Source organism: Columba livia, chromosome 12, assembly GCF_036013475.1.
Source record: "Columba livia isolate bColLiv1 breed racing homer chromosome 12, bColLiv1.pat.W.v2, whole genome shotgun sequence".
Lineage (NCBI taxonomy): Eukaryota > Metazoa > Chordata > Aves > Columbiformes > Columbidae > Columba > Columba livia.
This window is the reverse complement of record NC_088613.1, coordinates 14,550,409-14,565,587: the sequence shown is the minus strand read 5'-3', so window position 1 is coordinate 14,565,587 and position 15,179 is coordinate 14,550,409. Positions and strand designations below refer to the sequence as shown.

General features: G+C 36.3%; 1 protein-coding gene across 2 annotated transcripts in view; it reads left to right on the top strand.

Moving 5' to 3' along the window:
• Positions 1 to 15,179, top strand: part of LOC102090085 (connector enhancer of kinase suppressor of ras 2) — a 172,778-nt gene that overhangs the window by 135,875 nt on the left and 21,724 nt on the right. For both annotated transcript variants that reach the window (XM_021282310.2, XM_065077873.1), the window contains exons 14-18: positions 435 to 469; positions 5,103 to 5,151; positions 8,133 to 8,181; positions 9,455 to 9,630; positions 11,067 to 11,140. In XM_021282310.2, coding sequence (XP_021137985.2) covers positions 435 to 469; positions 5,103 to 5,151; positions 8,133 to 8,181; positions 9,455 to 9,630; positions 11,067 to 11,140 — 383 coding nt within the window. The remainder of the gene's footprint in view (positions 1 to 434; positions 470 to 5,102; positions 5,152 to 8,132; positions 8,182 to 9,454; positions 9,631 to 11,066; positions 11,141 to 15,179) is intronic.

Genomic DNA, 15,179 nt, shown 5'->3' with positions numbered 1-15,179 from the left:
AGAAAGTTTTGATAGCAGGTTCATCATTGCTCTTAAAATCCTCTGCAGTTCATTCTTCTGAAATTCTGTATTCTATATGGTAATATTTGTCCTTTACACTTCAACAAACTCCCTTTCAAATATTAACATTTTTGCAACCATTGACATTCTAACAAATTTTTAGCTCCCTTCTCATCTTAAACAGCTTTGATCACAATTATCCAGCAGCTGAAACCTTAAGTGCAGATGTAAGTTGCTTTAAATATGATTTTGATTGTGAAATAACATTTAGTTAGAAATTGAAACAAATTTTCCATTTCCTTTTCCTTAGAGGCACAGAATGATTGCTGTGGTTTACGCCTGTGACTTCTTTCGCTGCAGACACTGCTCCGTTGAGTGCACGAAGGAAGTATAGTCTTGAGTTGAGCTTAACACTATTTGTTTTTCTTCTACAGAGAGCAGGGGAAACAGTCAGTGGAGATACTGAAAGGTAATTATTTCTGTTATTCTGTATGTAAATATATACATTATCTATGAATTACATTCGCTTGTTTACTTTTAGAAATTTAGTTGCAATATTTGAGGAATAAATTTTCAGTGTTCAGTGATACTAGCTTTAATTACATTTAGTAAATGCCATATCTTTCATTCGCTAGCATAAAATATAAATAAAGATTACAAAGGTTGAAAAAATATTTCAGATATAACTTTATTAAAAATTACGGGGGAAGGGGAATTATACTACTACAAAGTAGATGATGTTTTCCCCCATTTATTTTTCTTTACTTTTAAAATTTAGTATTTCACGATCACTGAGTGTGAAAAGTATAATGCATGTCTAGCATGATCTTTTGGAAATGACAGGCACAATTTTTCAATGAACATCTATGTGCTAATTCAGTCTGTACAAAAGTTACTGTTTATTTGTGGCTGCTAATTGACAAATACTAAGAATGAGGGCTTCAGTTTGTCCCTTGCAGTTGAATTTAATCAACTAATTCTAATGAAGAAAATAGTGATTTTGCCTTTCTTTCCTTTGCAGTTTATCTGATGAAGTATGCTCCTATTCTAGTTGCATCCAATAAGTCATATTAAAAGAATAAGTTTGAAATAACAGATACTTGGGTATCATAGAACATCATAATTTAGCCTAATTTGAATCTGTTAATATGGCTAATTATTCTTTTTTACATCTTTTCATCCTCTATATGGCCTAAACCTATTTAAGAAGCTAAAGCATGCACTGAATGTAAAATAATTGATTACAGTTCGAGTGCTTCCACAAAAGTATTTACATTAGATAATGATTTTTTTCAATGGTATAAATACCACTCCATTACAGCTACAAGTCTTAGGTACAACAACATTAGCTGCTGATCACCAAGCACAAGTCAGTTTGTACCTCATTTTTCAGGATTCTCAGCATTTTGAGCTCTTACATCGCAGTTCATTTAAAAGGCAGTTGTAAGTCAGAATTTAGGGATGTTTCCACAAACGCAGGGTGCTGTGTGTGTTTAAAATGGCATTTGGCAGAACCAAGTAGCACTGCTATTGCAGGCCAAAGTGAGCTAAAGATAGAGTCAAAAATAGTTTTTCTAGGGCAAAATTCTACTTCATCTTATAAAAGACAGGCTTGTCTCCCTATTGCCATCATTGTAGTAGTTCACTACTTCATCCTCCACTAACTCAACTAAAAATTGATTCTTATTTTTGCAATGTAGTCCTGCTTGGCGTTGAGTTCCAATTCAGAGCCAAAGCAGCATCCACCTTGTATGGGGTAGGGGCTATGTGGGGGGAAAAAGTGTCTCATCGTCAGTCTCTTTTTTAAGCAAACAACTGGATTTCACCTTTTGGTCTTACCTCGTATATTGGAGTATTCAGCACTTTTTTGTGTAATCTTATGTCTTTGCTGTTTTCACTTAATCTCCCAGCTCTGTCATGCCAGGTCCTATTGCCCCGTTCTACTCTCACACTTGTTTCTCCTTAATTTTTATCACTCCCTCCCTCAGGTCTTCCTTACTTGACTTTCTGCTGCAGAAAGAAATCACAGACCCAAAAAAGTCATACTTCTCACCCTTTTTTGTCTCCCTTCTCCACACCCATGATTTCTTGCAGTCACAAAGAAGAATTGCAGAGGAATTTTACTCTTCCCAGAGCAAAGCACGAAAAATTATTCGGAATGGGTTGCACATGCTCAGTTTGGCAGGGACGTTACCATCCAGATGGAACATCCTTGGTGGACAGGACACAAGTCTCTACTGGACATCTGCCAAGAGATGTTTTCCAGGGACATAAGGATTGATGAAATTTTGGCAAACTTTCATAGCAAAAGGCTATTCTTTTATATCCTTGTTATAGAATGACTCTCCCTTTCTTAATCCTTCTCCCACACATTTTAAATTTCAGGTCCAAAAACATGACCATATTATACCTTTTCAATATGTTGAAAAATGTTTATAAAAGAGGCAGAATTGTTACCTCTTGCTCCTAATAACCTTATTTCAAGTGGCTTAAATGACCTAAAATCAAAATATTTCAGCGTGCAATCATCTGAGATGGGCATTGGTAGAAAGTTTTAATCACGTATAGTTAGGTTGTGGGGAGCTGGAGACAAACTCTTTAGATAGATTCACATATTTGGATGAAATTGCTTTGTCTGCATTAACTGTACAGTTGACTGTGCGATTTCCATGACATAATTTCATCCTTTTTTTTTTAGAGAAAAAAAAAGCCTAAAACCAGAAGAAAGTTGCTTCTTACACATAGTAGAATGTGACACAAGCTGCAGGGAATAGTTGCCAAAAACACTAGCAGCTGCGTGAGAAACTTGAGACTACAGAATGTTACTATGAATATCTAGCTCTCTAAACTCTTCAAACTAGTCAAATGTAAAGCAAGTCTAGCAGCTTTTTTTTTCAGCCTTGAACAGAACAAAAGCCGGGTATTTCTGCATCACAACACTTGTTTCTTCCGCACTCCTTTGGCACATCCACATCACGTGTTTGGCCCAGCGCTATGCACAGGGCTGGACTTTCACCATTCGTGCACCCTCTATATAAGATACTGTCCATTCACATGGTAAACTCTGCCTCTGTCTGCCGAACACAGAAAATCGGAGCTCTACTTTTCGGCACTCTTGTGGCTGGAAAAGTGGGGCAGCCACGGGCGGGTTGTGACTCTTCACTTCTGAGCGGGTGTCACAATTTTGGAAATTACACTCTGCAACTGGGAGTAGAATCACTAAATATATGTGTGTTCTGAAGTTCTAGGAAAGTAGACTAAATTAAACACTTCCTGAAGAAACAGCTGATTTATTTTCCTTTTTTTATCAGAAGCGGTTTACCCTCTTTGTTATTGTTTCACAAATGAGAAAGTGGTGATGGGCACTGGATATGTAGTTGTTACTGCAGCTTTTCTGCAAACAAACATCTGACTATATGTTTAGCTGTGTTCGCTGTGCTTTTTCATCTTCATTTTACTTTAGGAGAAGTTTTTTTTCTAGCATTAAGAAAGCTTGACACCTGCAGATTCCAGACACATGTGTAATGTAACCATGACACCATTCCGGAGACTGTGGGTTTGAAAATCTCCTCCGCTTAGACAACCACACAGGCCTGCAAGGGAAACAATGGGCAGAGAAGAATTGTATCATTCATGCATTGCACAACTGCTGGTTGAATAAACAGGTTTTGTGACTATTTGCACTTAGTTTCCACATGAAAATACTGCTCAGGTTCTTTTTCGTAACTCATTTTGTCTTTGTAACTGTTAATGCTTAAAATTTGTTTCAATCATGTCCACAGTGGCAGGTTTTGGAATTTATTTATTTTTTTTAGTTGTGGTGTAATGCTGGGAGCTAAGAGAGAAATATTTTGAAAATAATGTTAGTCTTGACATTGTTTTATCAGCTTTGCATGTATTGATACACCTGTACAGCAGCAACTGCAGAACCGTCCAGATGCATCTGATGCTGGGCGATGTTTGAAGTACCAACAGCCTGTAGCGCAGTGCTGAGCTGGCAGCTGAGCCAGCGTGGAACTGAGACGGGATTTCAGATCTCCCCACAAAATACTCAATAATTAATTTGCACTGAGCATTTACTTGTTGTGACAAGAATACGTTGCATAAGCTATGGAGGGTTTAATAACCTAAATATAGATCATGAATCCAGGCAAGGTGGTTAAAAATGCATTCCTGTGACCAGGTAGATAAATCCAAATTGCTATGTATGTGTTCTTATGAACCAGCCATAAGAAATTTCACATAAGGTACGATTCTTTTCCGCACAACTGTATTTTCTGAAGGTTTGGTCTAGGCCATTATAACCGTATTGCTGCGCATGCCTTTCCCCTCTCTTAACTTTTTTCCCTTTCACTTCTGTAACGACTGTTTTCCTTAGAAAAAAGGTGAGGAATAACTCAACCAAACGTGATACAGATTATTTGAACCAGAATAGACAGTGTACTAGGATTTCTCTGTGTCTGAACTAATTTGTTGTGTCAATTTCACACAGAGAGTTTTCTTGTCTAAAGAGAAGAAAAGGTCAGCGTTTCTTCTGTGATCTGTAGATCTGAATATTTGATGAATAACTAGATTTGGGGAGGAGTATTTGATAGGCACAAAATCTTAAAAACGAAGCAAAACTCTTCCCAAATAAAAGAAATTAAGCTCGTATGTTAGAGGACCTGTTCCTGACATTTTATTAGATATCAGCTTTTGAGCAGCTTTCAAAAGCCTGACTGCAGACTGCCAATGGTCTGTGTGTCCTAAGACTTTAGTCCCTAGAGGGGAGGAATAGTTTTGGTTGCTTTTGAATCTTAGCTGATCAGGGTCAAGTATTTGAATCAGGTTCAAGTGATTGAATCAGAACCAGATAGTTTCAGATTTATGTGTTCTTAAGAACAGTTTATGTTTCTTAATAATATTAGCACTGTTTATTGAAAAGACTAGTTAAATTTCCAAAGGGTCTCTTGTTTTAAGTGCTGTATTTTAAATAACTTTGGTATGTGATTATATCTGTAAGTATGGATTTGGAAATGCGTAGAGTGTGTGTGTATATGCACTACTTATTCAGATTATTTTGTTCTGTAGTTGTCTGACACCTTTCCTCCTCTCTGTCCTAGATATGCAAGTTCTGCCATTGACCGTCAAGGAAGCACATCCATGAGGAAGGTAATGAGTTATAAATGTACTTAAAAAGAAAAAAGTCCCCAACGGTTCAATTCATTGTCATATTCTTAAAAGGGACCTCTGGTGGTCCTAAAGGTAAAGAAAATTTTAAACACTTACAATATTTAAATAGTATGAATACTATGATAGGGAGATAGAGCATTAAGATTTTCTTCAAAAAATTTTCAAATATTTTTATGGTACCAACTTTGAAGGTCTTAAATGGAAAATATCTAGACATTATTTTATTACTTAGTATTTTGCAAATATTTCATATAAAGGACAAACAACAGAACCTTCATTTATATAATACTTGCTTCTTCATTGCGACTTAGTGCTTTTTTCACTAGGCAGGTGTTAAATAACTTTTGCAAGTTGCCGGATGTCATTCTGCCTCCTGAATATTTACAAAGTGAAGCTAAAGACCAGCGACAATAGTGGAAGATGTAGGGCTAAATTCCCTGCGGTTTGTGAAAACCTGCAGTTGTGTTTATTGATCTGCCAGTCCCTCCCTTGCCACAGACCTCGGGCTGCTCGCGGTATCCTGGTCCTGCAAATGATCCGATACACAGGGTTGGAGGAAATTAGCACGATGTGCCCTGTGATTAGTGTACTTCGCTACTGAATGCACCGATGGGTGTTTGGAACTTGTTAATGTTTTTCATTAAAAACTCCTAAGGCTCAAACAGCCGAGACACACAGCCAGGTTGGCACTAACAAGCCCGGTTCCATCATCCTGACAGGTCACTGAATCTCCAGTCTCCAGGGCATTTTTTAAATGCAGGGTAGATTTTCATTTGGTGATCCTGTGACAGCACTCTTACTACTACCCTGTGATTATGTTGAGGTCTCATTAATTTAGCTTCGTGTAGCACAGATTCAATTCTGTTACACTTTTTTTCTTCGCCGTGGTGTTCTGCTCGTTGGGCTGGGCTGGGAGGACGTGTGTTTGGTTTGACATTCGACTTGGTGGTGTTGTTCTGAGATGAGAGCTTCAACGCTGACAACCACAGTATGTTCTCTCTGTTTCCCATAGCAACTCTGAGTCATTTTGAAGTTAAAAGTTCCGACTGTTTTCTTAGTGTTTACCACAAAGTTAATTATATAATAGCTCCTTTATCTCTCAGAATATGAAGCTTGACTTTTCTAAGTTAGCAGTACTAATTAAGTACTGATTCCCAAGGTATTGCAAGCAGTTCACTTTTTCTAGTTTTCTTGCTTTGAAACGATTGCATGTGTGCAGAAACAAAACATATAAGACTAATTAACTTTTCATTTTAGAAGAGCTAATATTTTCAGCTCTACTTGATTTGTTGTGCTTGTATTTTCATTATTTTGGAAACTTTTATATTGAATGATGCATACCAGTTTCTGGTGAGTATCCTAACACATATATCCTCCAGTTCTTCCCATTTTCTTGCAGATTTTTAAATTTAATCACATGTGAAAACTGTAGCTTAATTATAGGGTTTTATTTTGTCACTATATTTTTTGGCCTAAATTGTGGACAAATGGGGAGATCTTTGTCTCAGAAACTGATACTTGCTCTGTCCTAATGCATTTTTATACAAAAAGTGGAACATCGAATCTACAGTCACCACAGAACTCCAGTTGGTACAGTGTAACTGACCAGTACTGCTGCTGTGGCTTACAGTACATCAATTAAAAAAAACAAACAAAAAACCCCAAAACAAACAACAACAAAAAAAACTAAACCAAAACAAAACCAAAAAACAATGTCGCTGTGCATCTTTAATACTTTCTCACAGGCTTACTTTTGGTTTTCATTTTCTGACTGTTTTTTACTATGTTTCCTATAGCACAGGAGCAAGCATTAATTTTTGTCTTCTTTAGTGCTCCGAAGAGATTTGCAGCTATCAAGTAAATGGAGAATACGTAGAGTCTTACAGCGATACAATGCATATACACTTACAGAGCTTGTCACCTGTTAGAATGACAATATTTTGGGGGAGGATTTGTACTGGGGAACAGGCTGAGATAAACCCAACACAGAAAGCTGGTGTTCTCTGAGCCGGCTCTCTCAGGATCTGCTGATTTCTGCAAGTCCCTACAAAATGTCCATGCTGCTCAACGCTGTAAACGGGTGGAATTGCAGAGGGTTACACGCAGGTCTGTGCGTGTGCAAAACACCTTTACCCTTTCTCCACTGGTATTTAAGAGAAAACTTTGCCTCTCCAATAGCTGAAGTCCTGTTTTCAGCTGTTGTTTTTCCATGGTGCTCAAGCTGTAATCCTTCGTTAGCCTAAATATTAATTTCAATTATTTTTATTTTAATTATAGCCCTCGGCTTTTTTAATATTGTGACATTTGAACACTTATTTAATACACTGTACCACGGTTGTTAATAAGGACTTCGTGGCATGTTTGCTTTTTGGTCTCTGTTTTCAAAAGATTTAAATAATGAGTTGTTTTCACATTGTTCTTAAGAACCTGTATCAATTTTATAATGTAGACACAAAATAATTTCTTTTTTTTTTTCCCACCAACCTAACAAACTTAATTGCTTCCCATGGTTGGAAATAATTAAAGAACATGACTTCAACATGTCATTGAGGATGACTTTAAACATTGACTATATAATGTTTGTGGTGGATATTTCTTCTTGAATGAATATTTTCATAACTATCTCGTTTATTTACAACAAACTTCAAGTATCATTGACTCTATTAGGTCATTCATGTGAGTTTATGTCCTTAGTTTTCAAACTATTCCATAACCTTTCATGCAAAGAATCCTTAATGACTTCATTGTAATTGTAATTAATAACTGAGAAAATGGGATTTTAATTGGCAGATTTAGCACTGTGGTGTTTTCATTATGAAGTTTATAACAGTAGTAAAAAAAAAATGAGATCCTATGATAAGTAACCCTAAGACAACCATGGATATGGTAGTTGATGCCAGCTGTTTCACGTTGCTACTATTACCTGCATTGGTTTTTCATAATTATTTTTTTCCTTACAGTCATTCCATTACGCTTCCCTCAGGGTAAAAAGCAGAAAATGGTCAAAAGGTAACTTATTTAAACTAACATTTGGAACTAGAAAATGAGACTTCTTTGCTAATAAATGGTCTGGATCAAATGCCAAAGTTCAACCTAATTCAAATGTTTATAAATTTGATAATAAACACCAAAGTAAAATACCAAACTAAAATACCAAATAAATGCATTATTAGGTATAATATCGCTAGACTTGGTGGTAAAATTTCCTCTGACTTAAGCAGAAGAAAGGTAGCATCTGTATATTCTGCCATTTCCTTCTGCTCTCTTTCTTTATCTATCCATGGCCTATTTGACTGTTAAAAGAATGAACATATGAAAAATAGTTACAGCATAATAAATTCACATGAAAGTATATGGCCAGAGAGCTCTTTTTATTCTGTTTGTTGATTTAGTCTCCTATCTATGAAAACTTTTATTTTCTTAGATAATAAGGTTTTAATACTTTCAAACCTGACCAGGACACAGCACAGGATCTTATTCTAAAAGGAACAAAGTATTAAGAATTTGGTTGTAGAATGATGTCAGAACAAAGGATGGTGTTCTGCAGTTATCTAAATTCCTTTACTATTTCACAGCTTTGGGACAAATATAATTCTTGTAACAATATGAAATTAATTTTTTCACAGAAAAATGTGTAATATTTTAAGGAAAAATGATACCATAATAAAGAGAGGGAAAAAAAAGTGTTCTTATTGATATTTACAAGGCACACTAAAATTTTAAGCCTTTCAATTAGGATGCATTGAAATAACAACAAAATCCTGGTGCTGTGCCTTTAAACCGGATGTGATTAAGTTAAAATGTTGTTCAGCTAAATTCAGAATAGAAGAAATCTAAACACGTATTTTTATGGAGGTGGATGATTTTTCTTTTTCATAAAAATCGAGTTGAAAATTTGCCAGAATTTGACAGGCCTTTTTTTGCTAAAAGTAGTAACAGAAGATATGCAGAAGTCGTGTTTACATCTGTGTACAGATTACATGATACTCTGAATTTCAGATTGAAGGCTCAATGAATACAGTTTTATTTGGAGTGATGATACCCATCTTAATCAGATAAAAATGAACCCTCTAGAGATTAAGTAAAACATTTCATAAAACAGGCCTTTTCATTTTGTGCTCATGTTGAAACTAAAATGGCAGAGCATTGTCCAATTTGGAAATTGTTCGTTCAAACTCCTCTCCCTGAAACGGGAGAGGATTTGGTTTGAAGGATTTTTGATTAAAAATCAGCAGTGTATTTATGTTGAGTGAGGTGTCTCACACTGTTGTCGTGTTCTCAGGGAGCTCTCTGACGAGTGGGAGCAGAAGACGGATTTCCTGCAAAGACTTGGGGCACGGAGACTGCGAAGGCTGGCTCTGGAAGAAAAAAGATGCCAAAGGTTATTTCACGCAGAAATGGAAAAAATACTGGTTTATTCTGAAGGATTCGTCCTTGTACTGGTACACAAACCAGAATGTAAGTATAGCCTGTGTTTGGAGAAAGCCAAAGCTAATAAGCTTTATAATTCTTTGGAATAAAGACTATTTTTACTACATGGTAGGATATGTTAGTGACTTGCCACTTTAATTGCCAGGCCTGAATCACTGAAGCTGGGAATATTTCAATTGAAATAATTTTTTAAAGTCTCTGAATTCCATGCCCAAATAGCAGATGTTCATGGCACTCTTCCAGAAATTAATGTCAGTGGTTAATACTTTTTCACAGGTACTACTCATTTGCACTAACACAGCGTTCACACACTGTGGGAAGATCTGTACACTGTAACCATTCCCATTAGTTCAGCATGATGGGAAGCGGATGTGAAAATCTGAATTCGGAGAAGTCTTTATCTGAAAGTTATACTTATGCAGATGTTCCTCTTGCTTTTTGCTGAATTAGTCTGAAGTTTGCAGTTTCTCATGTGTACAGCACTGCTCTTGGCAAAATGTTATTGAAAGTCACTGGGCCTACGCTTGTGCAATCTGTGTATCTGTAGGAAAAAACAGGGGGCGGGGAGAAGCCAAAAATCTTTAGACTGCTGTTCTTCCATTGGTATGCATTGAGCCTTAGTGCCTGATCTAAACTGCCTACAGCCTGCTTTGATTACTGATATTTTAGTATGTATTTTCCATTTTCTTCAAGAGGACAATTTACTAGTATAATTATTCTCAGTTTTAGTATTTCCCTGTCTGCCCTAAACAGTATCGTTTCAGGTTTTGTGCTGTACATTTTGTTTGTGGAACAGTTACATGCAAGGTGGTTATCACTGTGTGTCCCACTGATTTTCAGTCTGTTGTTTACAGCCAAGCCATAACTCATAGTACACTTGCTAATGCTTTTCAAAAATCTGACCGGTGTTAATATGTCTCCTTGCTTTTCCTGGTAAATTACTTCATAAGAAGCAAAAAGTGGCAAGCGATGCTTCCTAGTTATTACTTTTGCATTTAATCACTGGTGAGCTCGCTGTAGGAATCTCCTCAATTATTATCAGCAGAGCAGATGGTCTGCACAACCGTGACTTTAAGAGAAGGCATCCACAAAACGGTTTTAAAATGTAGAGTATATGATGAAGAAACTGAGAATTCTTCTCTGTAGTTGTGGATGTCATTAAATGCTATTTTAGCTGCTGTATTTGGTGCTGAAAGGTTGTCTGTAATCCTCAAGAAAGGGGAATCAGGATGACTGCAGTTCCTTTAAGGAACTGTCAGTTTAGTTACTTCATAAAAGTTATTGGTGTTGTATGGCAAAGTAAATACATTTTTATAAATAAAAACATTATGGGGAAAATATGTTCAGTATTTCAATTGATTAGATGGTTGTTCTTAGTATAAGACCCAAATGGCTACTGCTCACTTCCCTCTTCTTTAACTCCATGTTCTTCTACACCATCACTTTCTCTTCTCTTTTGATAGGATGAAAAAGCAGAAGGATTCATTAGTTTACCTGAGTTCAGAATAGATAGAGCAATTGAATGCAGAAGAAAACAGTAAGTAATGTGTCAATTATGTTTATAAATTAAGGGATTGCTCTTGGAAGTATACTATATAGAGTACTGAAAATGTGTAAAGCCCGGGGTAGGAAGTTACGCAGAAAACCTTGAAAGCTGTAAATAATAAATAATAGATCTTTTTAAGCTTTAGAGTTTGTCTTTATTGTAAAAGATACAACTTAATGTAAATTCCACAAAATATCTCACAAAGAATTGGATAATTCTTTGATCAGCTTTCCAGATAGCCCAGTTACAACTTCAGTTAGCAAAGTAAAGCAAAAAATAATACGTTAGCCAAGACATGAAACTTCCTTAGGTTCAGTATGGTCTAGTGTGCAACAAAAAAATTCCCACAGGAAGTACCATAAAAAAAATCATAGCAAAGGATAGGGAATATAATCTCCATTTTCTCCTTTACGGGGGAAGCTTTCTTCCCCAATATTGTGTTATTCTCAACTGCTAAAATATTTAGGTTCCATATACAAAATGAACATTGCATTATTGTTTACGTGCATGTTGCTACTACTGCATTATGCTCTCAGTAAAAAGCATATGCTGAGCTTTACCCCCCTTAAGGCATATTTAATAACGGAGACTCATTGGAAATGGCTTGGAAGCAGCGTGGGGATTGGAATTCATAGCTGTCCGACAGAAGGTTTAACAGAACAATCCTAATGCTTTGAGACCGGCACTTTGCCGCTATCTCTTTAGTTATTTGCATGTGTCTTCTGTATGCTGCATCAGGATTTTTGAAATTCACTGCTATGAGGAGCTGCACAGAATGGCATTAAAGATACTCTCTAACTAATTATAACTAAGTATCCTGATGTGGTTTTGTGTGCTTTTCCAATGACTAAACGCAGTTTTGGTCTCAGGAATACAAGTCTTACTACTATGAACACATGTGCAATAAAAATACTGAAGATATGAATTACAATAGAGACAACTCATCAGAAAATCAAACCTCTTCAATTGCGTGTTCTTTTCTGGAGGTATTATCACTGTCTGTCTGAGAATTAGATGATGTTGCATTTATACTTCTATTACTCCTTTCAGCTGAGCGTATCCCTGTAGAAATTAAACATGAACTGAGCACTATAAATTCCTCTGAGGAATGAGTAGATATTAATAATAATATTGAACAAAAATAGAGGAAAAATAATACTCTTTTGTTAAAATATAAAACACTTAGCAAATTTCAGTGAATTAAGCAAGATCAAACAGAAGGTCATTGTGCACAGCTAGAAATAGCTTCCAGAGCTTTGCTTGAAGTATTTGAACACATTTCCTCAGAACATTCTTGGAGAACAAGCTCTGTAGGGTATATGCACAGCAAAAAAGTCTGATTAACTAAAACTTTGCACACTACTGAAAAATTAGTACCTTCAGGCTTGGAATCCTTTCAAACAGAGGTAAACGTATAATGAAGACGTTAATAGTATTCCCTGTGTTCACTGAGATGAATTTCCCTTTGAGTTCTTCCTTCACGCACTTATTTATATACTTTCACCATCAGAAAAGCTACACCTTACATTTGCCACTATTTTACCTGCTCCTTTGAAAACTGTAGGGAAAGTAAATCCCATGTTACGCTCACATTTCAGTATATCTGTTTTGACCCAGCATATTCTGGAAAAGTTCTGTTCTCTCTGCTAAACTAAGGGAATAATTTCAGTTGGTATTTTCTTGCCTCCTTTTCAGAGAGGTAGTAAAAGACCAGTTATCACTTCTTTCTGGTTTAGGATATCTTGTTCATTTAATAGTGGGGTTTTAGTAGGTGCTGGAATGTAACCTGAAATTCATTGCAAGCTTGAAATCTGAGAACATAAATCTGGTTGTTTTCTTAGTCACTTCTATATGATTGAGTCCATTTTAACATTAATGTAAATGTAAGTAAAGCAGTTACCTTGAGAAATAATAAGGACAGGGGAAAAAAAACCTATTACTTTTGGTAGTTTCATTTGTTTTTAAATTAAAATGGCCTGAAACGTACACTTAGTATTTTAGTGCTTAAAGAAGTCCAGCTAAAATCACAGAGTTAATATTCTTTCAACTCTCTCAAAAGCAAAACCAAGAACATTTTGGGGCTCAACTTGGATTTCCCCTCAAATTTCTGTTACTTTCAGAGCCATCAATGTGAAATGTTCAAACCTGATTGAACAAAAGAATTTGAAGTCGTATTACAGCAATTAATAGATCTGTCTTTTCCACAGTTCTGTCAGATGGAAAACATTGTTTTATAGAATGACTGTCACTGATGCCCACAGTATACATGGAATGAAATAGCCTTAAGCAAGCTTTCACAAGAATATATAGTAACTGAATGCATTATTCTGTATGGTTTGATGATTTGCCTCACTAATGCATTTAATGAAGATACCCTGATTATTATACAAATCGTGGCATTATCTGAGACTGGTTTAGCTCTCCAGGCTATATTTGGATGTAGAATGACCTTGTCCTTGTGAAAGGCGGTTTCTTACCTTCACAAGGAAAAACTTGCCACTGCTTTTATGCAATACCTGCAACTTCACGATTAAAAATGATAATACTGTATCAGAAATTTTAGTTACTTATGTGATGTGGCATGACATCAATAGCATGTTATTTTTGAAGACAATTATAATGCACCATCATTAAGTTGATTCACAAGACTAAAGATTAATAGAACTATGTTTATAAGATCCCACTGGATCTGATGTTTGTAAATAGAGAAGGGCTCGTGGGCAACCTGTTGGTTGGAGGTTGCCTTGGGTATAGTGATCATGAAATGATTGAGTTTACTATCCTTGGAGAAGTTAGAAGGATGTTGGTCTCTTCTCCCAAGTAGCAAGTGATAGGACAAGAGGAAATGGCCTCAAGTTGCACCAGGGGAGGTTCAGATTGGATATGAGGAAGAAATTCTTCCCAGAAAGGGTTGTCAGGCATTGGAACAGGCTGCCCAGGGCAGTGGTGGAGTCACCATCCCTGGAGGGGTTTAAAAGGCATTTCAACGAGGTTCTTAGGGACATGGTTTAGTATTAGAGTTAGGTTTTGGTTGGACTCAATGATCCTGAGGATCTCTTCCAACTGAAATGGTTCTATGATTAATTATTGCTAACTAATGCTTTGCCTAAACTTTAAAAAAATCTCCACCTACTGAAAATGTGCATTGCACAAATCATGCAAATTTAGGTCTTAAACTTACAAGATCATATGCCATACCATTGGTGCTTCACATTGAAACTGTGCAGTCAGAATTCCATATAAAATGTAATTGATATAGTATAGGCGGACATGAAGTTACATCCTACAAGTTGCTACAGTTTCGGTAAATTTTATTACTTCTTCTGGGATGGACTCAAAGGTTTTGGTAGACAGCAAAGCCAACCTGAGGCACCGGCAGCCCCGCAGGGAAGCGGGTTGGCAGCTTCTGGCGCTGTGTTAGCTGCTGCGCAGCCAAAAGGTGAAAAAAGTGATTATTCCCTTTCACTTGGTGCTCATCACACCACAACTGGATTATTGCATCCAGTTTGTAGCCCTCCAGAACAAGCCAAAGGTAAAAACACATGTATCATTCTTCTGCATTATTCATGTTTGTCTATAGATCTAGAATTGTTTCCCTGGAGACTTTTCTGTAGTTCTTTATGCTCGTGTATCTAAATGATTCTGTAATAATAATCTTTGTGACAAACAGAACTGTCAAACATTTAAATCAAAAGTTTCCACAGAATTGGGATCTCTGTTTCATAAAATAAAGTTTTCTTTGGCATATGTAAATATATAAGAGTGCAAGACATTATTGCAGCTGTAAGTGCTCAGCACTGCAGTAAATTATCAGAATAACAGGCAAAAGATATATTAAGGCACATTCATGTAGTGACTAATTATTAAATGTGTCCGCTGTGACTTAGCAGCATCGGAGAACTCCTTTGCATAAGTAGGAAGACCTGCAGCATTTAACTGATTTACCCTTGAAAAGATTCTTGCTTTTTCTGCAATTTATGACACATTCAGGAATTCCATAACTGAGACAAAAGTCCTACAGAAAATAGTG